Here is a 27526-nt window from a genome sequence, read left to right as displayed (position 1 = left end):
TTTCTCTCTGATTCCATAGCAACAATTACACTTTTCAACTCATGTAAAGACACTTCAGACTTTATGGAAAGTACAAAGTTACTTCCAACACAGACTTTTGTATTCGCTTGTTTTTAAGAGGAGAGACAGAGCTACAGCTGGGATTACAATCTATTTTTTTGCAGCCATAATTTGTTATTATTTCACAGTGTTTACTCTACGAAACAGAATTAAAATCATTCTAAAGTCAGAGGGCGTTTGTGACATTAATACATTTTAATTAGAGCCTCTGCAACATATCACAAAATAGCACTAACATCTACAAATACATGTGACTCCATGCATTGTTTCTTGTGTTTGTTTAGTGGTGAACAATCATACGGGGTTGTGACTGTTTCAACATCATCACTGCGAAACACTTAAACAATTACCACTTTAAATCCCTAAAAACAACCAGTCTTAACCAGTGTTTACTGACTCCACATTAAATTTAATAAAAATAGTTAGAGCTAATTGTATGAAAGCATTTGGACGTAAGCACTTGCAAAACACTTAAAGTCATGAAGAGTAAACAGTAAACTGTAAAGTTGTGGTTACAAGAAAGCTACAAAAACACATGAACTGTAGATGAGTTTAGAGTGCGAGATGACTGAACTGAATGCTGGAAATATTCAAACAACAGGAAATGTACATCATACTCCCATCATAAAACTCCACCCGCAGTTTTGTGTAAAACGCTACCTCCCATCAGGGCCATCTTCGGGAGTAGATTTCCTCTTAATTTCAGCTCAAGGGAAAGTCTGTTGCAAAGTGAAAATATTGGAACGTTTTCCCTTCAACTGTCACTACGTAATGTAGATGGTTCTGTTGTTTTAATTCCTACCGTTTCATACAGGGACCACCAGGAGCCTCTGGAGAGCCTGGCCCTCCTGGGCCACCTGGTCGGAGGGTGAGATTAATTTATTGAGCCTATACATGTCTGTAGTCGTGTTATGTGCTTATTCATAGCTAATACTTTCAATCACTGTCCCAATCACATTCATTATCTCCACCAGGGTCATGTTGGTGCAGCAGGAAAAGAGGGAAAACAAGGCATGAAAGGAGACAAAGTAAGGAATATAATGTGAAGCTCTGACTATAAGCTCCACTTTTCATTTATAATCTTTCTTCATCGCTTACTGTTGTTTCGCTCTCTGCTTTTGCTCCCAAGGGAGCCACAGGAACTCTGGGTCCAGTTGGAAAGACAGGGCCAGTGGGACCCCAAGGCCATCCAGGAAGGCCCGGTCCAGAAGGCCTTCGAGGCATTCCAGGTCCTGCGGTTAGTATGAATGGACCGCAGAAGCCAAAAATATTGCTGCACTATTTCTATCTCACCATGCTCATGTTCACCCCCATGTTGCCATTTTAAAGGGCGAACAAGGTTTAAATGGACCACCAGGACAGACTGGACCACCCGGACCAATAGTAAGAGGAATTAGCATATTATTAAATGAGACAGAAGATTTTTCCATTACGATAATCATTGTTAAATAAAACCGTACAGAATTTGCAGCACAGTTTCAACCGGCCAACTCTCTACGTTCAATTTTAGGGTCCGCCAGGATTACCGGGATTAAAAGGAGACCCCGGAAGAAAAGGAGAGAAAGTAAGTGCATAGTCATTAATGGTTGGAGCTATGTGCTCTAATCAGACTCCAGAGAATATTCATGATAAAGTCTGTCACTGTTTACAGGGCCATGGAGGATTGATTGGTTTAATCGGCCCGCCTGGAGAGGCTGGTGAGAAAGGTGACAGGGGCCTTCCAGGAAGTCAAGGTTTGCAAGGGTCCAAAGGAGATGGGGTAAGTGGTAACCTGTCACAGTATGATGCACCAGGGGAACATAGTTCCCAACAAATAAAGATTATTGTTTTTACTTCTAGGGCGTGGTCGGCTCATCTGGTCCAATCGGCCCTCCGGGTTTACCCGGACTGTCTGTGAGTGGCTTAACTTGAACAAGTTCTTGCTCTCCTTCATAAATTAATGTATAATTATTCTGCTTCTAAACATACTAACAAAAAGGATACTCACATTACCTCTCAGATTTGGTTCTTTGTTGCATACATTTCTGACAATCTGTAAAAAGGTAGAAAAAATAGCTGTCAGGTTGATATTTTGCAGTGCTGGAATAATTTAATATGTCAAAACTTTATAGTTTGAATTTTTCTTAATTGTGCTTGTTTTTAATGATTAGTTATTCGTTATCTCAACTCGCAGGGTGCAGCTGGTGAGAAGGGATCTAAGGGGGAGATGGTAAGAATTGTAATCTGTCTTATTTATGTGATCGCACCTCTTCTCAGAAAGCAGCTGCTGGGTTCATGTGCGGGGGACAAAGGACAAAGTACATTTGTTGGGCTAAATGTCCTATGCTTCCTAATCACTGTACACTTCTGTGTTTACGGTATAGCTTTGGCACAAAAAAACCGCACTGTACAGCTTTGATTCTTTTTCTATTAGAGCTTTTTAATAGGATTTGAGTCTGGTGTGTGTGATATTGTTGACAAAAAAGAAACCTGTATTCTGACAGTGAGTGTGTCACGGCTTTGACCACTGAGTACTGATGCACACAGCTGGAAAATCCTATAAGCAGCAGCCATACAGTATCTGCCTGGATAAATTCAGGATTTAGACAAAAGGTGTGAGAGATTCCCGGGGTGAAGTGAGTCAACCCAGTCTCTTGTTGCCTTTATTCCAGGGCTTTGTTGGTCCCAGAGGAGATCGAGGGCCTGCTGGTCCTCCGGGACCCCCAGTGAGTACTTTGGATGATCCACTCTATGGTTTGCTGATTTCATCCTTTTTCATTCTCTTTCACCACTTTTTTTTAAACCATTTTTTCCAACCATCAGGGACCCCCTGCAACATTTGTTCAACCACTGCCAATTCACGAAGGGAGAAGGAAAAGACGAAGGCACTCAGATGAGGCAGGAGGAGCACCCCCGTTGACAGGGGAGGATGTCCGTTTCAACACGGAGGAATTCTTCCAGGGAGATCAGCCTCTGGAAGATGTAGAGGGAATGGAAGAGGTCTTTGCTACCCTCTCTTCCATGAAGAATGATGTGGAACTCATGAGAAAACCTCTGGGGACATTTGAAAGCCCTGCTAGGACCTGCAAAGAGCTCATGATGGTTCAATCGAACTACAAAGACGGTTAGAATATAAATGGTCTTATCTGACACGAATGTGAAGAACAGCGTTTCTTCAAAAATTAAATGTTTTTTGTTTGTGATTGTCTCCAAATTTGCCTTTTTAGGGGAGTACTGGATAGATCCTAATCAGGGCTGTCACCGGGACTCTATTAAGGTCTTCTGTAACTTTACAGCCTTTGGAGAGACCTGCCTCCACCCCGACAAAAAGATTGCAATGGTGAACCTTCAGTCTTTTTCAAAGCCAGGCTTTTGTGATGTTACACTGATGTAACATCACACACAAAAAAATGTATCACTTGATCCTAAAACTTCAATAAACCTCTCTGTACCCAGGTTAAATTATCCTCATGGAACAAGGAGAAACCAGGAAGTTGGTTTAGCCAATACAGGAGGGGAAAACAGGTAAAATAACTACACAAACAAAATCAATCAGTAATCAATTTTGAATAAACGTGGCATTAAAAGAAAAACACAGTGTTTTCAGGTTATCAAGGCTGAGGCTTTTTAATTGATATCTGTGCATAAGAATGATTGTGAAGGCCTATGGAGACTAATTTACTGCTCATTGTCATTTCTTCATTTTACTTTGAAAAGGAATTCATTTAAAATGGTTGCTTTTAATTAGGTAAAATCGTTTTTGCTGTTTGTTTTGCAAATATATAAACTAATATTGATAGATATGTTAGTGTTCCAAGAGTAAAGCAGCACATTATATCAGGAATGTATTCATGCCAGTGTAAGTGCACACAATATTAATATTGGAAAGAATTGCTTGAATTGCAATAAAAATAAAAATCGGCTAATTCTGTAATTAGCAAGCATTCCAGATTCCAATGCATAATAAAGTCGATGGTACAAAGAAGCCTCATTATGAAGGGCAGAGATTGCTGGTGGACAGTGATTGCTACAAAATGTTAAATTAAAAGTACCATAGTATTTTCGTTTGTTCAGTGATAAACATTCACCTTACTTTAACTCTAACCTTAAAAGCAAAGTCTTTTTTTTTTTTAAATGTAAGCTACTTTCATGAAACTCCTGACAATTTCAAGTCCTTTCAGAAACAGTTGTATTTTGGCAGAATTTGATTTAAGCTGTGAGAATAATTCAGACGAATGCGCAGTACAGCTGTTCCCCATTGACGAGCATTCATGGCTTCTCATGAGCAGCTGCTTGGAGGTTTTTTTGATCTAATTTTTGAGGGAAAAGCTGTTTTTTGTTTGTTTGTACTGCTTTATTATTAAAATGAATCAAGCATACTTTTCATTTGTCCTTCAGTTTAGCACACTAATGCTTGTGTCTGTGTGCCATCCAGTTTTCCTACATTGACAACGATGGGAACCCCGTGCATGTAGTTCAGCTGACCTTCCTTAAGCTGCTAAGTGCCACAGCCAGGCAGAGCTTCACCTATACCTGTCAGAATTCAGCTGGCTGGTTTGACAGCGCCTCCCGCTCCTACCAGCATGCTCTCCGCTTCCGGGGCAGCAACGGCGAGGAGCTGACACAAGCCAAGAGCCCCTTCATTGCAACAGTGCACGATGGATGCCAGGTCAGTGCTGGCACATGTCGGAGGAAAAGACAGGCTGCACAAAGTGGAATTAGCATTAATTAGAGTAATGTGCATGTCGACAGTGTTGCTGTTGTCAGCTGGATTGAATACATTTGTAACCATCAAATCCCTAACCTAATTAGTGATTCAAGCTAAAGGGGGGGTGGGACTGCTGAAATTAACCCAAGCGGATGCCAATAATGATTTCCATTTTTCTTCTCCAGTCTCGCAAAGGCCAGGAAAGGACTATTTTAGAGATCGTCTCCCCCTCAGCAGAGCTGCTCCCCGTTATAGATGTTGCTCCAGCAGACTTTGGCAGCAACAGCCAGAAGTTTGGATTCCAAGTTGGACAAGTCTGCTTCAACGGCTAAACCCATCGACAGCCACAAACACAGAAGACCTTCACAGTATGAGTTAAAAAAAAAAAAACTGGGCTGGCCACACAGCGTCAAGTTTTTCATTGTGGGATTCTGGTATATTATTTAAGACTCGTCAGCATTTTTTGTAATATTTTTGTGAATTTCTAACAATAAGAAAAATAGCAAGAAAAAAATATGCAGCAGTGAGGACAAAAGGGAATTATTGCATTTAAAAATATTTAATATCTTTTCTTGTGGGCTATAAATGACTCTCTGGATTTAGAAGGGTTACTCTGCTGCACAAAACAGAAGCAGTAGCAGTCATAAACAACAAGGATGTGTGCAGTAAGGGTCTATATTTTTTACAGCAGCATAGGACAGTTAGTTTGGATGTTTCAGATAAATGATCTACCCGCCTGCTAGCTTCCTGCAAAATCCAAGACTGATTAAATCTGAATTGCAATACTCATCTGCATGTTTGCATTTCTCAATAATGACAATTGCAAAGCAGTTGTGAAACAGCAGAGCATATTAATTCCACACCAGCATGTAATTAAATTTCTATTTGCAGAGATGATAAATTGTCCTTTTTACCCTTTAACTGCAGTTTGCTCAGTGAATTACCATGTTGTGTATTCATTAGGTGCAGTGAGCTATTGAACCCAACACTTACTTGACCGAATAAGGCTGTTTTCCTTTATGAAATGCTTCCCTCCATAGCCTTCCTAATAGGGGTTTTGAGTCTGTCGTGTTTCTGCCGACCAGAGTTTTGTTTGTATCAGAGCAACATTCACTTAGCAGAGATAAATAATCACTTAGGATGAAAATACATTAACAGACAAACTAAAAGTATGTTGCTTGTAATGTTCTCTAGTCTAAACTGGAAAGCTATACACCAAGAAACATTTCATACATCTTTTGCTGACATAACCCGTTTGCCATTGCCTAACTCAGTTTTTTTTTCTCTTTCTTTTCCTTGTTCACATGCTGAATTTTGGACAGACATCATTGTTATTCAGGCACAATTTGCTCTTCTGTGGTGCTACAGATAATTCTGTTATTTTTGTGTAACGATGTTTGTGCGTCTCTGTGGGCATGATTATAGGACTGGAGAATGAGAGGTTATTGTTCCTTCAGCAGCACAAGACACTCAAACAGGGCTGGGACTACGGATTTCCATTTTATTTGCACATCTTCTGGCTGATTGTGTCATTTTCACATAGCCAACGAAAAGATACTGAAGAGTTCGGAGCAACATGGTCGATTGCTCTTAAGGGGAAAATCCACTCGTAAGGCAATTTTTGATATTCCAGGGATTTTCAGAGCAAAACCTAGTATCTTTAAACAACAATCTCTTTAAACTAAAACTTAGAGAGTATAAAAACATGATCTGATTTGGAAACTATCACATTTTAATTGTCACTGTAAAGATAATGGACAATGGCTCTCAAAGATTTGACATTTGTCTTGAAATGCCAACTTTTTTGATGTCAGAAATGAGACTGTTATAAATGAACTTCTTTCTTCTATTGTAACATTTATCCTGTACTATGAATTTTAAAAACAATCAAATCCATTTGAAGGGGAAAATATAAAAGTGCACCTGGTTGTATAAGCGATGGAAAAGCTGTTTGCACTGTTGCCTTGCAGCAGAAAAACTGCTGGCCTTTCTGAACGGAGTTTGCATATTCTTGTCATGCGTGTGTGGGTTCCCTCCATGCACTCTGGCTTCCTGCCACAGGCCCAAAATATGCAGGTGTAGGTAAGGAAAGTGAAGACATCACTTGTATACAGCACTCTTTAGGTCACCCCACATGTTTATGCTACTGGTGAGAACATCCCCAGCTTCATTTTCTCCATATGACGGTCATTCTTTTCGTTATCATTTGGATATATGCTGAGGTGCATATTAATGCAGATGGAAGCACAGTTACATGGCAGCAAGAAGGTCCTGGGTTTGAAGCCTGGGGTTTTTCTGCTTGGAGTTTGCATAGTCTAAACTGGAAACATGGATTCTCCAGCTTCCTCTCACACCAACTCCCCTCCACTCTGTAAGGGGTTACAGACAATGGATGTAACCCATTGTCTGCTACAATGGACAATTGTAATGGACAATGGGTTACAATTGTCCGTTACAATTCATCATCCTAATAGCATAATTGCCTAAGTCCTATTTTTTAAAATGGGATGAAGGCAATTGTGTTCTTAAGCTGACAGATTGTAGCCCACTTGGCATCACAGCAAGTGACGCCAGTGAATTTTTGGCATCATTCGCTGTGATGCCAATAAATGACATATCCCTTCTTTCTCAACTATCTAGCAGAAACCAACCATTCTAGCAAAATACTCAGATTTATCTAAAGACAACAAGTTATCATACTTTCTATCAGATTGTTTTCATCAAATCATAATTTTGCTTTCATTTGTTTCAAAGAAAAGACTGTCTTTAATCATATTTTTCTGGAGGAGTAAGAAATTTTGTCTCTTCTAAAACAAAACCCATATTTTCTCATTTTTTTAACTTCCGTCACTGTGCAATATTATAGTTAATGCATTTTTTTACATGCTTCTCCTTATTGATACCATTTTCAATAACATTGTTTTGATCCTTTGAAACTTGTTTACAATCTATAGTTTTAACTTAAGGATTAAAATATGGTAATCAAATGCAAACAAAATCTTTTCCAAACATTTTATCTGTTTCTCATTTTTGTCAGACTCGCTGTAATTGATAACGGGTGTTAACTCACGAAGACTGACTCCTGAAATTGAATCAAATGCTCAGTTGAGTATTCGCTTAATAGTGTGGAATAAGGTTAGCACAGCTTTTCCATTTTACATTCTTTCTTATATTTTTTTCCCCTTTGTAATTGTACAGGATACATGTTACAGCATTTGTGGAAAAAAATAAATGGTTGATCAAAGTCTCATTTTTTACATCTTCAAACTCTAGTATATTTGCATCTTGAGAGCCACTGTGATTCAAAGACTCTGTTTCTACATTCTGGATTAAATATTGTTCTTTGGATTGGCAAACGGAACAGTGAGATAATGTAGAAATGACATACAGTATGCCTGTAACTTACATTTTTATAGCCAATTTTATCTCAAGCAAGTGAAATTTCTCAGTTCTTAACTACCTCCTCTGACTCAAACAGTAGAGTGCTTAAACAGCATGTGTAATTATACTATTCCATCCTGCTGTTATGTTTGTTTGATGGCGTTTGTGCAGTACAGTTGTTTTCCCCCTCCTCTCCCTGTTAAGCACTGCCCCTCTTGTGTATAGTGTTCATTGTATTAAATTTATAAACTGTACAGTTCTTCCTTGGACTTTCGAACCAACAGCCTGTTGCCTGCAATAAAGTGTATTTTTCAAACGTTGATGTGCAAATAAGCCTACATAATTTTCTTCTGTTTTCTGTTTCTTTATTATCAAATAACCACAGAGCAAGTCTGGGAAAAAAACAAAAAACGTCCAGTCAGTCAGAATCTGACTGCTTGCTATTTGTTGTGACGGTGTAGTTCTTCATTACCAATGAGCTCTGGAACATTCACTCAACAAGCTGCAATCAGAAACCCCACACAATCGATGTAATGAAGTCTGATTTGCTCCCCAGTTCATTTATTTCAATTAGCTTTGTTTCAGTCCTCAAGAGGAAAGGCGGTGAGAAGACAGATGGAAGGGACGTATTTGAAGATGAATAGTGAGAACAAACAGCCATGTCTGTAATGAAATGACTGAAGATAAGAAATGCTTTTTGTGGCCTTGCCAGTGAAGATAGAAAGAGCTTTTAAGACTAGAACTCATTTGAAGCCAACAAAAACACTTTGTCAGTTGTGCCAGTGCACAACACATGCATGTTTACATGCACACAAGCGCTGGCTTTGCTCTCTTGCCCCAAATCTTGGCACAAGTCAAGGCTTTCATGTCCTTTAAGGACCATTGTTCAAGGTTAGAATCAATATCAAAGTAAAGGTTACCATGTTTTCTTTCTTGTTTTCACTCTCTTTGACTAAATTGAATTTAACTAGACTAAGCTCTTGGCCAGGAAAGGTCATCTGTTTCCACCACCTTTGAATAATAATAGCAGAAGCACAGAATGATTGACAGGATGGTATTTCAACAATGCAATGGCCTTTTTTCTTATTCAGAAATATTGCTCCATCATTCCTATGACATTGCGGATCGAAAGTTTTACAAATCAAACGTTTACATGTATATATTGTGGGAAATTCCCTGCCCAGATCTATGCAGTGATATGTTCTAAAATTATTTCAGAGAGCTGTAAAACTGTAATGAATTTACAATTAAGCTTTGCATTTCAAACACGTGCAGCCTGTGAAGTAAGAGGAGCCCTTCATCTCTCTGATCTGATGGTTCATTTCCGTAAAAGCTTTGAGGGGCATTGTGAAATTGCTCTAATATGACTAAATAAGCTTTTTGGACAAACACTTACTAGATACACAACATAAAAACAGAAAACTTTGGATGAATAAAGATCGATCATTGCTCAATCTGTCCTAAAACAAGTGAAAGTGTTGTAGTAGTTCATTTATTATTATTATTTTTGTTGTTGTTGGTTCTATTCAAAGTTATTTAAATATATATATATACACACACATGCATGCATGTGTGCATGCATACATACATACATACATACATACATACATACATACATACATACATACATACATACATACATACATACATACGTATGTACATACATACATACATACATACATATTTATTTATTTATTTATTTACCTCCTTTCAGATCAGTTTCAGATCAAACATATTTCAATATCAGTTAATGCTGAAGAAATACTAAGTGAAGTTTTGAAAATATGTGTTTTATTTATTAAGGGGAGCAATATCCAAGCATCTGACCATAGGGGAGAAAGTAATCACTTGTTCAATCATAAATTAATTGCCAATTAATTTGGTTCAGTTTCATCAGCCCAGCCACATCCAGCAATCATAAATCAAGAAATTCAGTAGAACCTGTTTGACATAATGAAGTAGGCTAAAATATCACATTATGCCCAAATGTAAAGCAATTCCAAAAAAAGGGAGAAGTTATTTCTATACTGTAATCTGTGACCATGCTAACCAGCTTGAGCAATAATGGCACGCTCCTCTGTGAGGGTATGAGCAGCATGTACATAAGTGATTAACAGAGCTAAGACTCTCCTCTTGGCTCTGATTGGTTGTTTTCTGCCTGAGTGGTTTATTCCTGAAGATTGCTGTAGGACTACAAGAAGGAGGCAAAGAATCTCAACCGTTTCACAGATTATCTGCCTCGTATTAAACTGTCACAACACAGTGACAATTTTAACAAATGTGTGAAAAAGATAAGAATCTTGTACACAATATAGACACAATATAGACAAAGAATCTTTTTTTTGTTTTTTTTTTGTTTACATCTAGCTGGCTAACAGAATTGTTTTGCCTTGTTTGTGTTGTACTCTATGTGAATGCAATGATTCTGATTGGCTTAGTACTTAATGAAAATATGAAAGCTTACTTTTGTATTATGTGTTGTTTCTAGCTTATTGTCAGGTGTTTTTCTACATTAAAGACACAAGTTAAACACCTATCATAAAACATGATAAATCAAAAGTCAATTTACAGCAAAGCACTATAATCACTAGCATCTTCCAGTAACTGCACATACATCCAGTACACTATTAATCCTCAATCCTATATTTAATACAAGCCATGCTAGGCAAGTGATAACATTTAGGATGAGGTGGAAATACTTGAAAGCCACTTTCTCCAAAAGCAATTTGTGTTTGAGAAATGAACATGTCATGAACATAAATAATTGTCTGTCTGACCAAAGATTACAACTCCTAGGGATCAAGAATAAACAAGAATAAATATTCAAGATGCCTAATATGGCCTTGTAAAGATAAATGTACCAATGTTCCCATTTACAACTGTGGAAAGAAGGCCAAGCACAAACAGTGATGCATACCAAACACAAGACTGAGATACAAATCTTACTGCTGCATAATACATCGAGTCTAACAGTTTCACAGAACATAAACTTACATACACATCTGAAATGTTTCCAGAGTCAAGAATTGATTAAAATGTTGCTCATATAAATCAGAATCTAACTCACCAGGACCAGAAGTTTTGTTGTTGTTAATCTGTCTTTGCACATTATTTAGCTCATCTGTACTGACAAGAACACAACCTAGAGCAAAAGATACACTGTGTATAGTCAATGACTTATTGATCTGACTTATTCCTTGCTGTCTTTTAAGATATGAAGAAGATATAAAATACACAAAGTGCTGCTTTAAGTTTTATAATCACAGCAATAATGCATTTGGTAATACAGTATATTGTCCATTGAACCTGAAAATATGCACCAAAAATGCATTTTGTACCAACATTCAAACATAATGTTGGTGTTATTGTCAGAGGCTGCTTTGTTTCTGTAAGATATGAAATACTTGTCATAGTTGATAAGAGCAAAAAATTCTCTCTACCACAAACCTGAAGAAAAATGCTCGGAAATCTGTCTGTAACTTCAAGCTCGAGCAAGTTTAACTCTGAATTGCTCAGAAAAACAAAATAAAAGGTTTTGAGAAAGCTTAGTCTACGCCTGGACATAAATTTGATTTGGATGCTGTGGTTACACTGCATATTTTTTTCACCGTAAAAGTCTGAGAAGACAAAGTACAATGACCTATCTAATAATTAAAATTGGAATAATTATTTTAAAGTCACTTCTAATAGAATAAAAATATATTTTTATGGAACAATTGAGATAAAAATTACAAGATAAATGCTGAATTGACAAGCACTTTTCTAATAATAATTCTCCCTGAAAGTGTAATGAGATTATGATTCATTTCCAAAGAACAGACTGGGGAGTGTTTAATGAATAAATCATTACACAAAAATTAGTTCAATATCAGATTGGGCTGTATAACTGATACACAGTTATACAGCCCAATCTGTTAATAAGTGTTTCATTAGCAGCTCTGAATCAAACGGTGATAACAAACTAATTATTAATCACACATCAAAGACTGTAGCGCCCCAGTATAAAAAAGTTACCTCTCATAACTTGAACCCCTTGTGATTGCAGTGGAAATACTGTGAAAACTAAAAGTCAAATGAGCCTTGAATAATGATCATGCAATTATTTTTCAGGCTTTTGCCTTCATTTCAAGCTTCTAAAACCCTTTAATACCTTTTATTAAAATTAATTTTGTGTTTGTCTCTGTTTTAGGTTGCAGCCAGTGAGTAAAGTCATAGCAGTTCACATAATGAGAGGACTCATTTTGATTCCATTATTAGTAACCATTTAGGCCTGATGTACTTCTCGAGGCAAGAAATATTAAGTAGTAAATGTAAATGCTCTAAATGTGTCACAACAGACTGCATAGTTAGGGCCATTATTTGTCATTTTAGAAAGCATATCTCCTTAGCCTCTTTATTTTTGAGCTAATCTGACGGTCACATTAAGTTTGGAGGTCTTTCGCTTCACTCTGTAGAAAGATGGCCACCTCTGCTCTCTATTCACATCAGCATACATATGAACTCTGTTCCACTAAATGAACAAAATATCACTAACAGCTCACTATGTAATATTAATTAGCAAGGGAATTTCATGACCCAATTTGTACTGCATATGTATCATTTTGGGAATTTATTTGTTCAGAAATGTTTGTAGAAGCAGACTGCATTTGTATGTGCTGCATTTTATGCCCTTGTGGCAATAAAAGTGATTCAAATGCTTTAATCCAATGATTTGGGAAGGCAAACAAACACTTTTGGCAGCATGTTATGCCTCATTTTAGACGTTACCTCACTTTATAAATTGATATTATTGTGTTGATTATCTCCTGAGGAGGTCGTTTAGCTATTATTTTAGCTGTGTTGGACTATGGATCTCAAACACGGACAGAATACCAGCTCTTGAGAACTGGAAGAATGGAGTTGCCCACGCCATGCTGAGATATTCTCAACACTGAGACAAAGTTTTGAATAGATTGCTGTTACTTTTCAATTACACTTAATTTAATTTGACCACAAATTAGTTTTGTGATTAAATGTAACCAAGTACTGAACTCTTACCCCTGTAAATCAGTCTTTTTTTAATGCATTCTGGATAACTAGTGAATGTCCTGTATGCAGGAGCATTTCACTTGTATCTATTTTATCACACGCTTACCTTAACATGCTGATGTGCAAGCACTGTATGTCACACTCACAACATTCTGTCACCTTCCCTTTCTTACTATTTGGAAGTGAGAGGCATACGTTTGAGCAAAGCGTTCAACCAGCTCTGCTCTGCTGTTCAGTGTCCCATTAATGATTCGAACAGAGCTGTGAGTCTATAGTTGGCACTGATGAGCTACTTTCAGGCCCAGGAGTACATTAGTGCAACCCAGAGGCAGCAAGATCCATAGTTGCTGTGTACTGGACTGACAGATGATTGGAAGATTTTGTCTCTCATTCCATCTTTTTTCTCCCTTCTTTCCATCACTCCCTCCAGCTCTCTCCCTCTCTCTCTACCTTTCTCTCTCTCTTTCTCTCTTTCACTCATATGCTCCTAACTCTCTCTCTCTTTGTACTGTAGTTAAAAATATTGTTTTATTCCCCTCTACTTTTTCTGTTCTCATCTTGTTTCTCAGCTCTTCTGTTTCTGTGACACCGACTTCACCCAAGCTGCACGTCACAAAGTCACAATGAGATATAAACAAATTAAACAGATGTTCAGATTAATTAGAGACACTCAGCAGGAATTGCTATATTTTAGCGAGAACAGCGTCATTCCCTGGGTCTCAACATGTCCACCCAATTTCAAATGTTCTGCCACAGCTTGATAACTACAGACATTATTTTCCAAGCCACTGATGTGTGCATAAGCGTGCATGCTGTTCACATGCTTACATCTTGCAGTGTGCAAGAGGTGATGAATAACTTGGATCTTCTTTAACGTGAGCTAAAAACGTCCAATGTTGGATACACGTGTTTGTGTGGTGATGAGAAATCATGAGCAATTGAAGCTGAGCAGAAGTTTTCTTTTATTAGTGTGCATGCAAGCAAAGCTACTGCCAGGTCCCATCCACTGCTCCTTTATCTCAGAAAAAGGTTGGGGGGGAATTATTTCCACTGGTGCTGCTCTCATCAGAAGAGCTTATCAACAAAGCTAACATTAGTACAGCACTAAAAAAACATGGCCTGAAGGCGAGGCAGGAAAAAAGAAATCCCTGGGCATTTGGACAAGCAGCTCATAGTGATTTGGAAGCCCAAGGCCCTGTGTTTCGGGGAGTGTTGGATGATTATCTAGCAGACGGAGAGAACAGATTTAAACATGCAGCTTGTTGTGAATGCCCCCTTCACCTACAACACCAGGATGCAATTTGCTGTCTGCCGCAGCTGTTAGCATTCACCTCCACGGCTACCACCACAAACACTACAACTGCCATTCAAAGTAATTTTGGTTGGCAGCAATTACAAGAGTGAAGAGTCTCCTGCCAGTCAAAGAAACATGAAGAATCAAGAAACATACAAACAGAGTCACACTCATTCACAAGTGTTAAACTGTTATGAATGATGGAGTCTGTGTTAACCAGCCACGGCATCTCTTCATGAACAGTCTCAGCCCAGATCAGGAAAGCAGGGAGCAGATCTGTATTCAGCTGTGTGGTTTGGTGTGATTTGTTAGGGAGTGAGAGCGCCAGTGAGAGAAAGCGGTGTAGCTGCATGACCCCATCACTCAATAGAAATGATTTTTTCCCATAAATCAGACAAGGCAGAGAGGGAAAGAGAGCAGGCAAAAGACAGAGACTGAGTGATTCAGCTCTGGGATTACACTGGCTCAGACTTCAGCTGAAAAGGGAGGGAAACTAATCGTTTCCATTCACATCAATGAGTCTGGCTGCTCCCGCCTGTATTCCTGAATGCGTTGAAATACCCATATTCTCTCCACCGCTCACTCTGTCGTTCTCTTTTTCCATCATTCTCCCTCCCCTTCACCCTTACATTTTTTCCCTCTGTCTCCTGTTCTTTCTGAATGATCTAAGCACACCGTCATGTATTAGTGATAAAATTGATATGGTATTTACTCTGTCACGGAGAATCGGAAGTGACAGCATTTCATGGGCACCTGGACGTTTTCATAAATCCTCCCAAGTAGGAGTGAGCTGCATAGACAAACTGGTTTGCCTGAGGTGTAAATGTGTTAACATTAATACAGAGGAGATTCAAAACAATATATTTTCTGCCAGTTCTAGAAGTTCTCAGTGACATAATTTAAGCTTTTATAAAAAAATTAATAAAAAATTGGTACAATTTTCAGGTGGCCGAAGCAGTCGCATCCATCTGTTCAAACAATTGCATGCAATTGTAAATAAGAATTAAGTAAGGGAATTTTCTGCAAATGAACTTGAGAACAAATACCTTGATTTTTGGAGACATGTCCTGTTGGCTGATGAAACCAAAACAGAATTGTTTAGCTTTAGTAACCATAGTTACGTTTGGAGGAAAACAAGGGGGAAACCTGTAAAATGTCAAATGGTGACATTTTACAGGTTTTGACAGATTTATTTTAGCTTCTTACTAACTGCTTTTCAGTTGTTCTATAAATTTGTTTTCTAAACAATTTCAACATTTTTTGGTGAAAATCACTGAATGTACACATTGCATGTTCAAACCCATGAGAAATGTGTCTCACCTGTGGTGGTGATGTCACACACACTGACTTATTCAGGCAGTTGGCACCAATATGCAGGTTTAATTACAAATGTACAACACACACAAATGCTGCACTGTCTGTCTAAGATATTTAATGAATGTGTGACATATGTAGTCTTTCAGATCAGACACAAATGTGCAGTGCTGTTGGACAGGTGAGGCAGAAAGTACTGTGCTGCACTGATAGAGGGCAGCGCTGAGCTCCACAGGCACAAAGGGCAACAGGTGCTATTCTTCTACACTTTGAAAAGACTCACAGCATGTTATTGGAACTGGACAGACAGAGAACCATTCTCTTTCATGGCGATCCTCTCCACTGAAGATGCCAGTTTCAGACAACATGTCTCCAAAAATTAAGATTTTTTTCCAATTTATTGAAAAAAAGAGCGATCAGCCCAAAAAACCACAACAATCTTTAAATAAACTTGACCTTGTATGAAGGTTTATGTTACTTTTCTTTCTAGCGTGTTGTTGAACACAATGAAACTGATTAAACCAGAGTAATAGCTTTTAAATGTTTCAATTAAAATCACAACTGAAATATAAACTTGTAGTTTAAGTTTTGTATAGTTGTACACCAACTCCAGAGGACTCCGTGCCTCCTCAGTCATAAACTTCATATCACTTTTAATTACCAGACCTGGTGGTTGCTTTGAAGGTCATCCACCTGTAGACTGAGTCATCTTTACAAAATCAATCAATCAAATTTTCTTTGTATAGCACATTTCAGCAGCAAGGCATTTCAAAGTGCTTTAATTTACATGCTATATATCAGTGGTTCTCAAACTTTTTTCAGTGATGTACCCCCTTAAAAATATAGTTTTAGTCAAGTACACCCTGACACGGGCAAAACATTTCTGGAATTAAAAAGAGGTACAGTGTAAAATCACTGTCTGATTTATTAAAGCCAAACAACTTATATCAGTGAACCTGACAAATACATCCATATTGCAAACATTGCATGGTTAAACAAAAAAGAAAAACAGAAGACCGTGACCACCAGGAAGGTATAAAACCAGTCAAACCGTTTTATTTTAAAGGATATTGAAACTAAATACTGAATATAAAATTCAGTGCATGAACACACATTTATATTTTATCGAACTTTTTACAAAATAATTTTTCCCAAGACTTATTATGAGGAGCCTACTGATTTTTTAAAGATATTTTGAAAAGCTTCACGTACCCCCTGCAGTACCTCCACGTACCCCCAGGGGTACACGTACCCCCATTTGAGAACCACTGCTATATATAACCAACTATAGTCTTTTTTTCTGAGGGACCAGAACAGCTCTTTCAATATAACAGTCTTGCTCACTCTCACTTAAATATCCAGAAGCACACCAAACCAGGGTTTAATCAGAGAAACTCTCTTTTAAAATTCTGGGTATTATTAATAATAATAATATTGCCGTGTGTAATTTTAGCCGTTATCTGTGTGAATAAATGTAGGAGTGTCCCAATTTATTCCTCACCAAAAACATTTAAAAGAGGCTGTTGAACTTGTTATTAAATATCTGTATGTCCAGATATATCAGACAATGTCACAGGCAGCCATAGGGTGTTCTATATTTTTCAACCTTACTGTATGAAAGTTTAAGGGGTCTGAATTAATTTGCACGAGAATAAATAATTTTTTTTAATATCCAGCAGGCTTGTATTAGGAAAATGAAACAGAAGCAAGGTTATGACATTTTGAGGTGCTGTCGTGTTTGTTTCATATTCAAAACCTGTTTAACACACAGCAGCAAAAAGTGAGGTATTCAAGCATGCCTGCTGTTCTTCCTCCATTTCCTCCAGAACACATCAAATAGTCATTTCTGCTAAAGCTCCATCTGTGTGCCTTTTTCAGCACCAGATGAAAGAGCAGAGGGATGCTGATTGAATACTTCGCTACCCGAACAAACCTGCCGTGCTCAAAACACGATTGTTCTATTTCAATTCAATCAAAGATCCAGCCTCCACTGATCCGCAATATTTTTAACATCATTACATGCAAGTAGTCACGTGTTGAATGAACATGGATAGAATAAAGGGTGCAAGTGTGTGTGTCTATGCTACAGCACTAATGAGTGGTGGAGCTTCAGGTGTCTGTGCTCTGAGAGGAGCTGAGTGACAGGGCTCATGAATAGTGATGGTCGACAGCTGCTCATTAACCAAGAGACTGTCTGTCAGCCAGCAGACTCCAATGCCAGCCCTTCCCGTATGTTTTCACACACAGATATGAAAACATACACACGTAAACACCCCCTCACGCAGATTTTCACACACATACACACCCACACACAGGGACTTTATATCCCCTTCATCTGGGCCCCCTATGGCTGCAGTCGAGAGAATACCAATCATGCCTTTTCCCCAGACAGCCTGAGTGCAGCATGTCTTCTTACCTGTGAGCTCACACCACTCCCACTGGGGCGAGCGCCACACTGAATATGGAAACAGAGCAACACAAGGTCGAGGTGAAGAAGTACCTGTAAAGAAAATGACATTCACTATTGAAGCGCAGACACATTTAGAGAGGGATAAAGACATTGCGATACAACAAGAGTGGCAATTAATAAAAGGCTGTTTTAAATAATTTCTGTTTGTATTTTAAGGTGCTTTCAGCATTTCAATCTGGAGAGACTCAGATGGAGAAAGACAGCGATTAAAATGGTTTATTGACATACATGAATAAAAGTTCTTTGGCGCTCGGGCCCCGGCTGAGGACATCGAGCTGTGAATTGCAATAAGCTCGGATGAGCATTCCCGATGCTGGTTAGGAATATCATCCCCCGGAAACCGACACTGGTGGTGGAGGTCGGTGAAGAATGAGTGCCTGGAGAGCCAGGAGAGTGGAGGTGGAGAAGGGGCGGACGTGGGTTGAGCACAGCTGGAAAGCGAAAGATGCCATGGATGGAGGTCCTTATCAACTGGGGCTTGGTCGGTGATTGGCCGTGAAGTGGCTTGGTCCAGCGTTGATAGGTCGTCGATGATGAGCAGGACGCGCCGATTGGATAATGCAGGTTGGGCTAGAGAGTCTTCCAGTTTGAATTTATGCGTAGGCTTCATATTAGAGAAAACAAACATTCTTTATATTTCTGCTAAGTCATAGCTTCATCTCATTGCATACATTTTATTATTTCTTAATAGTAAATAGTAATATTCTTGGGAAGTAGGTGAAATTAACACTGACAGAGTTACTTTTTGTGAGCTCCTCAAAGTCCTAAAGGCCCAAGAATCTTTCTATTACAGTATTTTGCAGATGTATCCGCACCCTGTGAACTCTGCCATATTTTATAAACAAGAAAGTTTCAGGTGTTTTACGTCTTATTCTCCACAACTTTACATTTGACCTGGAATGCTGAACACAAAGAAGGCTATGCATTTGCTTTTTGCTATTTGGAAAAAAAGAGAAAGTTTTCCATGTCAGTTTTGTGTATATGTTTCAAATTAATTTTTATTTATTCCACAGTCATGTCAAACTCTCTGTTAACTCCATTTCTCATTATTTTACTAAACTTTAGCAATGAAATAATTTAAATTTGCAACTTAATTTTATCATTTGACATAAAATAACATTTTTAGCCATTAACATTGCCTCAAACGTGATTTGACAGCAAAAGCTTTGGTAATACGTTCATGAAAGCAAAACAAATATTTTTATTTAGAAGTCTGGCATGGCTTGACTACATTTTTATGCAAGGTAAACTTGGCATGGGAGTCCTGGAATATGAACTGGGTGACGTGATCCAGACCAGGAGCAGGTGGTAAGAGGTTTGCAATTTGTGATTCTTGGCAAAGGAGGAACAAAGTAATTTGTAACTAATAACTAAACAAAAACCACAGAGAATGTTTCACTGACTGCTGGGTTACGCACTAAGCATGTAGGAGCGGGATGGATGCAGGGGCCAGGTATTTATGGAGAGGGAGAGTAATGAGTTGCAGCTGTGGCCTGAATTCACATAACAAAGCAACACTTTAGTTATTAAAGACACACCACGCAAGAAAAAGAGGTGAAGAGGAGAGAAGGCAGCTTTAGAAGATAAACCCCGTGGTTTAATCCTGTGATGGAATCTACTTTTGCTTCAAATCAATTACAAGAGAAAGGCATGCACCGTGTAATTGTAGCCTCATTTGATCTCAAATAAGCCATGCTGTCCTAAACAAGGGGAAGAAAAGAGCACAGATGAGCTGAAAACACCTTCATTACACCAAACACACACTCCAGTATACCTCTTTGCCCTCTCACAAACACTCATCTGCATGCTGCTGTAAAAGGAATTTGCCCTCTCACTGTGGGTCTGCTTTTTTTTTTTGCGTCAGCCTTGTTCGTGCCTTCAACACACAGCTACTCAAACACACACACAAATGCTCGCCTTCATTCTTTCTGCCTATCTTGGAATGAGCCAGGGATTGATTCTAGTCACACTGGAGTGGGGCGAAATGAGCAGTCACTCTGAATAGGCAAAGGAGTCAAATAATACAGATATGAATGTCGGAGGAATAATTGAGGAAAGTGTTTTATATGTAAAAGACAGAGGGAGATGGAGTGGAATTGAATCTTGAGGAAAATGAGGAGCAGTCTGGGTCCCAAGGGACAGACTTACAAAAACTCCAACTGTTTTGGAGGAAAATAGACGATAATTGGAGTGGTCACTGGATTCCACTGAGCCCAATCCTGTTCAGTTTCTCTCTTTTTCTGGCTTTCATCCATTCACTAATATTGTTAGTCTCATTTTAGCACATCCCAGTCTTCTATCAGTATATGTCAAAGCTTTTTTCCCTCTTTTTGAATCGTTCTCCATTGTCTCTTTCATCCCCTCCCCAGCTTTTCTCTATGTACTTACTTTCTCTTATCTGGCCTTCCACAATCCCTCAATCTCTTCCACAGCCTGCAGGCATAAAACTACATCAGTGGAATTTCATCAGATATTCCAGGCACATCTGGACACCACCAAACAGCATAAATTGAGATTTTTTTTTTTTTTTTAAGTGTCCGGCCAGGCTTCCTCAGCCTTTTTAAACAGACCAGGAATGGCACAATAGAGAGCTTTAGCTCCATTTTCTTGCCAATTCTAGTTCTTTTTATAAGCTTCTTTCTCCAAAAGATTTATTATTTTTTGTTTTATTAGCTTTCACCTGGAGCTAAACTGAAAAACCTAAGCTACAAGCTCTCACAGCCTGAGCAGCCAGTGATTCTTCACATAGCCGTCACCTTGTCAATCCACAGCAAAGTTTGGGCATTTTTGGTTTGATCCACTCACCCTATCCTTTGTTTTTTCACGTTTTACTTTGGCCACCTTGTTGGCATGACAACAACATGTCTCTATGGCAACGGTCTAACCAGAAAATTGATTTTTTTTTTCTTTTTACATTTGATATGTAGTGTTTTTTATATTGAGTGTGTTGCAAAACAATGCAGCATAGAAGCTAATGCACAGTCTTCCCATAGACAGAAAGGCTTAAAAACCTTCAAAGGGAGGAATAACCTACAAAACATTTACTCACAAGCAAATTGTTAAAGTCTCAAGTTGCTTTCCGCGTACTGTGACACTGAATAATGCTAAACAAGAAATAAAGCAGAGCTCAACAACATCTGCATGTCTCATTGCCCTTTATTTGGATTGCAATCAGTTGCGTGATCAAAATGTAAAATTACTTCCAACAAATAAAGTCAGGTTTGTACAGAAATGAAAATCATCACAAAATCAATTGACACAGTTCCTAGTGACCCAGGAGGTTTCTGAAGCTTCCCATAAACATTTGTCTCCCTGTGTGTGGCCACGAACCAGCAGGCAGCGTAAATAAATTTCCACACTATGGCTCTGTCCTTGCACTTCCTCTGCCCCCCCTGCCTCATTCGAGATGACTGGTCCTGTGTCTCCCTCTCTTGCTCCAGGTCCCCTGTTATTGATTGGGAGCCTGCTGGAGGGTGCAGGGATAAGATAAATAAAGAGTCAGTGGCCGAGAACAGCTCTCTCACTCAGCATACCATGAAGGAGGGGGATAATCATCTGCCAGTCCCGCGGGAGAGGCCATGTATCTCTCAGGCCACTTTCAAATAAATCCCCTCACCCATCACCTTCACAACAAGGACTCAACACTTACAGAGCTGCAAAATCAGATTTAATTAACATTTTTAATGGATTCATTAGAAAAAAAAACTGCAGTACTGTTACCAATTTCTTTGTTAGTGGAAAAAAACACACACAAACAAATTTGAACAAACAACTCTAGTGAAGGTTAGATTCTCTGCTGCAAAGCATGAAGGATTGTCACATTAAAAGCCTGTTTTTACTGAAAATCTCCTCACAGTGTACAAAACACAAGGTTCTCTTATTTAAAGCAAATGCTCCACTCCTCACTAGACCTCTATCAATCAAGCCATGATTTCTTAAAGGCTGCCACACATCACTATGTGCAGCGTATCTATCTCCTTCTACACAACACACAATAGTGCGTACTGAGCCGTCTGACGTGCAGACACAAGCGCACACAGTGGTGGAAAATAACTGTTGGCATCTCTTGCAGCACTGGGAGCAGTGGCGTGAGGCTTCCCCTCAGATTTTGAAAGCTCTATCTGTATCAGGAACAGCAAACTGAAAAAGCAATTTGCTTTGTCACACAGAGACATGCTTGACTACGCTGAATAATTGCGCTGCAGCTCTGGAAAGAGCTGTTTTCCTTTTATCTAATGAAGGTCTTCAGGGGAAGGCACACAGTACATGTGCTTTGTTTGCTTTGTACATGTGTGTGTGTTTTATCTGCATAGATTGGTATAATATGCAATTTGCAGTATGCTTGGACCTTTGTCCATAGGTGTCAAGATCTATAGCGTCGCCTTTAAGATACAAGCAAATCAGACACCAAGTAGACACTCACAGCTCCGTTTCTATCTGATCCTTTTTTGCAAGTGTCCCCATCTCCCAAACAGCTCCACTAGGATATATTGATTCATCAAATCTGCATGTTGCTCTCAGCTGTATCCAGGTTCAGGCTCAAAGCAGTTGACTGATTCAATAATGCAGAAGGAGAACAGAGAATAAAAACTCCCAGGAACTGCTGAGTCCACACACAGATGCCTGCTGGCCCACCTCTGAGGAGTTTGTGGAAGCCTGGGGGACAAGCTCAGCCTTTGACAACCACACAGCTAGAAGCCCTGCAAAAGACTTGTGAAAGCATGTCAAGTCCAAGGGGACATATTGCTAGTTTATTGGGATTTTTTAACTTTTTTTTATTCCTCCCTCCTTGTCTTTCTTTAACACTGGTAACAGCGGTTACTGAGGTACATTATAAAGAAGTGTGTGATCATTAAGAAGTCAGGGGCATTTCCCTCATGATTAAAAATGAGGAAAAAAACAAAGATAAAGGAGAAATTAAAGAGGAAAGAACGCACTCCATCTGACGACTGTGATCAGGAAAAGGTTCTGAATTGCCTTAATGGCTCTAGCATTTGTTCCATGGTGAAACTGTAATTAAGTCATAAGCGACAGTTTGGAGTCTTTGACTTCATAATGAGGCTGAATATGCGCAGTTCGTGCTCTATGGATAAGCTGCTGTAATCACTTTTATCTGCTTAATTATGTAAAACCATTCTTTTATCCCACTAGTGTCTAGCTTTTTATCTCTGCCTCGCTTGTTTTAGGTGCTGCAACTATAAAACAGTCGGATGGATCCCACCGTCTAGCAGAAATCAGCCCCAGACATGCAGCTTGTTTGCTTGGACGTGTCAGTTCAAAGGGCTACTGGGAAGTAAAATACAGCAAGAGGTGAGAGTTAACAAAGAACACTGTTATGGAAAAGATGTGACAACTATAGCTACTTTAAAAGCAGGCACAAGGCTGTCATGATACTGAAGAGTTTTTGAGTACTTCTCTTCTAAGCCCCATAGAACTGGACAGAGGACTTCACAGCTAAAAGATGTTGAATAAGACATTCTCCATTCCTTTCCTTTCCAAGTTCATTTCAGATTTCAGGATCATATCTTCCCTGGCACTTATTTCCCAAATTGCAACAGGACTCCTATCAGACTATGATGGAAGGGAAGATGTGTGCTGGGTGCTGCAGGTTATTTACAAAGGGAGAAAACATATGCTTGATTTCTCTAATGGAGGCAACCTGACTGCACTCCTTTTAGATAGACCTACATCAAAGCTCTGCTTCCTCACCAGAGCTTGCTGCACCACTGGGTACATGCTGCACACACCAACATGGGCACGCACTCACATCCATTTGCACTCACCCTCTAGAGTGTGGCAGCAGAGAGTGAAATCTTGTGATGCTCAGGAACTTTGCAGCCAAGACAGGCTTCATTGGGAGAGAAAAAAACTGAATGCATGAAAAAACAGGAAGCTGCCACAGTTTCAATGGAGCAGAAAAAAGCAGTAGAGAAAAATGTCAACAACAAATAGCTGCTGGTTTCTGCTGCCGCAGGCAGTGTGGACCTCGGTTCCCCCGTGTTTTTTCCCCCCTCGCATTATGCATCATCTTTTCAACCAGTTAAGCACTACAAGCGTTACTGAGTAAAACCCAGGGAGCATCTCAGCTTTGGTCATTCTGGGGGAAAAATATGAAGGACTGAGACATAGGGGGACCTGGCAGTGGGAGAAAAACAAGAACAAGTGAGGGATGGGCAGATGTGTTTGTGTGCTTTCAACGTAAAAAAATAAATACAATGAAAAAAAAATGGAGCTCTTGGCAGACCGTCCTGATTAATTTGGCAACCTTTATTCCCCTCACCCTTCATTTGTTTGTGTTTCTGTAAGTCTGTTGTGGGAAAGATTTATGTTTTGCATTTACCAACATCTCGCCGTCGGATTCTTCTGGAAAGTGACAGATGATGTGTGCAGGAATAAAATGAGGCGCAGAACCTGGCAGAGTTTCTTTGAGCAAACGTTGGCTGAACTTGAGCTGTCCTTGTCTTTGTTGCCTTGGTCTTTTGCAGATTGTAAAGTGCTACCTTGAACAATAGGTGTGAAAAGCCATGTTTAGTTCCATCCTCTGGCAGCCACTGAATGTTTCATGCCTTTCTTTCTTGGCACCGTGAGTGTTTCAATACTCAGCAGAGAAAGCTCTTGACTCTCTGACCCAATGGTTGGTTGATTTTCATCACTGTTAACATGAGTCTTCTGATACAAAAAGAAAAGACATTGGGTGGTTCTTCTTCTTTCTAAAAGATATGAGTCAACTTGGTAAGTTGCCTTTTGATGCAGATTGAACTAAATAAACATTTCAGAATTTCGGTGAATGGAATCAAATGATTAGTACTTAAAGCAACAATGCCTTAACCGTTTATTTGAAGATCTAAACTACAGGTACTCCGGAACAGAAAACAATTTTCCATGATGAAAAATGATGAGCTGAGGCGGTCTGCTGGTTTGTGTGAAGACTCAACATAGGAGGCTGCAGAGTAATTTCCGATATAAATGGAATAGCAATTTATTTAGAGTGCACGAAAGAACTGCATGCTGTAATGTTTGCACAATTTTTTATTTTTTTGCTAGATTTTGCTGTAATATTTTGAGTGTTTAAGCTCCTGTGATTTAGTCCAGTGTGTTAGTGTGCAAGGGATGACCTGAATCATAACATTCGTGATTCTGGTTAAATGTATTATTTCTCATTAAACTAGTTTCACTCATCAAGAAAATCAATTTAGTCTCAATCACAGTAGTTTCAAAAATCTGAGTCTTAAACTGAAGGAAGAAAAGGAGACTTAGAACAGGAAATAAGTTTACTCATGATATATCGCATCTAATATAAAAGTATAAAGTAACTGCAGCAACACCCTAAAGCTAGGAAAGCCTAATTAAATGCTAATCAAAAGCAAATAAAGAGGTAAATGAGTACTTGTAAACTGCAGAGCCAAATCCAAAATCTGTCCAGAGCTCAGAACACAAACTGTCTCACAAAATGGACTCATGTGGAGAGCTGACCAATCAGAAGAGGATTTTTTTTTTTAGCAATGTAAGTTGTGCCATATCATCCAATCTTTAAACTTAAGAGATTTCAAGGTCAGTCAATCAGAGTCCTTCCTCTATCATACCAAAGAATTATAGATGTAGATTAAGGAAGGAAAATATAAATTTTTAACTAACATTTGCCTACTAAGACTTTCTTTGCACATTAAATATATTTTAACACATAATCATTTCACAGAATAAAGATGGCTTCACATCGAGGTCTAATGACATGATAGACATTCAGTAGTGAACCGAAGGATTAATCATATATTATTCAAATTGAATAGTTGGTAACCTTTAAAGGGTCAATGGACTGAATTTAGATTGCGCTTTTCTAGTTATGCCAACAACTCAAAGTGTCTTATAGTTGGGCCACATTCATCCAAACGCACACGTTCATTCACTGCTATGCAGATCTGTATGCAATTTGAGATTAGGAGCCTTGCCCAGGGCCATGTCAACATGTGACAGGAGGAAGCTGGAATCAAACCCACAATTTTCAGATTGTGAGATGACTACTCTTCCCACTGAGTTCCCACAGGGCAACTGCGGCTCGCCAAGGGGTGTTCGTAATTTATCTTTTGTCTCACAAGAGAGTCTAATGTAGCTGCAGGTGGTTTTATGTAAACTAAATGTCACAAAACTGTTTGGAATGTCAGGAAAACATCTTTGTTAAGAGACCATGATTTGAGAAAGATGTTTGCTTTAGCTGAAATATGGGTTCAATTGTTCTAAATGATAAAAAAAACACTGCTATTTGGAGACTAAAAGGTCAAAGATTGAAGGCTTGCATAACAATGCCACAATGCTAATTGTTCCAAAGACTGAACTCAATAAGCCACATGTCTTTCAGGGAAAGTACTATGGACTCAGTGATCTGGTTGCTCTCTGGCAGCATATGGTCATTTGCTTCTATTGTGTAATAACTCTGCAACACTGACATCAATGGTTACATTACAAAGGTCCATAACAGCCATGACCTTAGTAATATTTGTTCACTTAATACAGCAACTCATGTACTTCATAAAATCATATTAGGCTGCCTGTATGTTAAATCTAGATTCTAAGTTTTACTGATGTACTTGTGCGATTCAGCCCCTATAAACATAACTCAAAATAAATATCCATCCAGAACATTAGATAAACAAAGTTTATTCAGACCATGTTTTGTTCTTCTTCCTGTTTAGTTTGTTCTTGAGTGAAATCCTAAAAATGTGGATTTTTGTTTTCCACCACACAGTTCTGTTTTAGTAGATACACTGTACATTTCCACAAAACAGCAAAAAAAACATGCACACAAACCAATATAAACACAAAGAAACAGGCAGTTGTTGGATTAAGTCCAAATGCCACCATGTTTGCTGTGCTCTTTAAATATTTAATCAAAAGCATGATTTTTGAAGCTCAAGCAGTAGGTGTTATTTCATCGGTAATCAATATCATCCATTTTGTCAATGCTTACTAAAAGAGAAAAAGTTAAACATGGAAGGCGATAAAAACACAAAGGAAAGTTCTGGATGGTAAGATTTTATATCCTTTCATATACAATGTAATTTACTGCCAGGCAGTTTGAGATGGCAGAAACAGAGAAAATGCCTAGGAGAAAACACATTAGCCCTGGGGGTCTATTTCCTTCTTTCTCCAGGCCTTCTCCGACTCACTTATAGGGATGAAAAGAGAAAATTGCTCCTCCTTTGACAAATGGGTCAAGCTTTGTTTGCATTTGTGTTGGAAGCATTTCTCCAGCTTGCTCAACGCTGCCTTTTCCAACATTTCACAGAATAAAAGTCAA

General features: G+C 38.8%; 1 protein-coding gene and 1 long non-coding RNA gene across 3 annotated transcripts in view; one reads left to right on the top strand and one right to left on the bottom strand.

Annotated features, from left to right (window-relative positions):
* Window positions 1-8448, top strand: part of col5a3a (collagen, type V, alpha 3a) — a 52271-nt gene extending 43823 nt beyond the window's left edge. For both annotated transcript variants that reach the window (XM_028042533.1, XM_028042532.1), the window contains exons 54-67: window positions 875-928; window positions 1035-1088; window positions 1190-1297; window positions 1390-1443; window positions 1571-1624; window positions 1712-1819; window positions 1900-1953; window positions 2234-2269; window positions 2712-2765; window positions 2863-3163; window positions 3267-3379; window positions 3496-3564; window positions 4475-4708; window positions 4933-8448. In XM_028042533.1, the coding sequence (XP_027898334.1) occupies window positions 875-928; window positions 1035-1088; window positions 1190-1297; window positions 1390-1443; window positions 1571-1624; window positions 1712-1819; window positions 1900-1953; window positions 2234-2269; window positions 2712-2765; window positions 2863-3163; window positions 3267-3379; window positions 3496-3564; window positions 4475-4708; window positions 4933-5079 (1440 nt within the window). In that variant the 3' untranslated portion in view covers window positions 5080-8448. The remainder of the gene's footprint in view (window positions 1-874; window positions 929-1034; window positions 1089-1189; window positions 1298-1389; window positions 1444-1570; window positions 1625-1711; window positions 1820-1899; window positions 1954-2233; window positions 2270-2711; window positions 2766-2862; window positions 3164-3266; window positions 3380-3495; window positions 3565-4474; window positions 4709-4932) is intronic.
* LOC114160105 (uncharacterized) overlaps window positions 1-15528 on the bottom strand; it is a 31457-nt gene extending 15929 nt beyond the window's left edge. Inside the window, exons 1-3 of the long non-coding RNA XR_003598717.1 lie at window positions 15497-15528; window positions 4573-4742; window positions 2048-2092 (exon numbers count right to left, since the gene is read on the bottom strand). This is a non-coding gene — a long non-coding RNA (uncharacterized LOC114160105). The remainder of the gene's footprint in view (window positions 1-2047; window positions 2093-4572; window positions 4743-15496) is intronic.
* Window positions 15529-27526: the final 11998 nt, after the last annotated feature.

The sequence above is a fragment of the Xiphophorus couchianus genome, chromosome 16 (assembly GCF_001444195.1).
Source record: "Xiphophorus couchianus chromosome 16, X_couchianus-1.0, whole genome shotgun sequence".
NCBI classification, from domain to species: Eukaryota; Metazoa; Chordata; class Actinopteri; order Cyprinodontiformes; family Poeciliidae; genus Xiphophorus; species Xiphophorus couchianus.
This window is presented reverse-complemented; position numbering and strand designations above follow the sequence as displayed.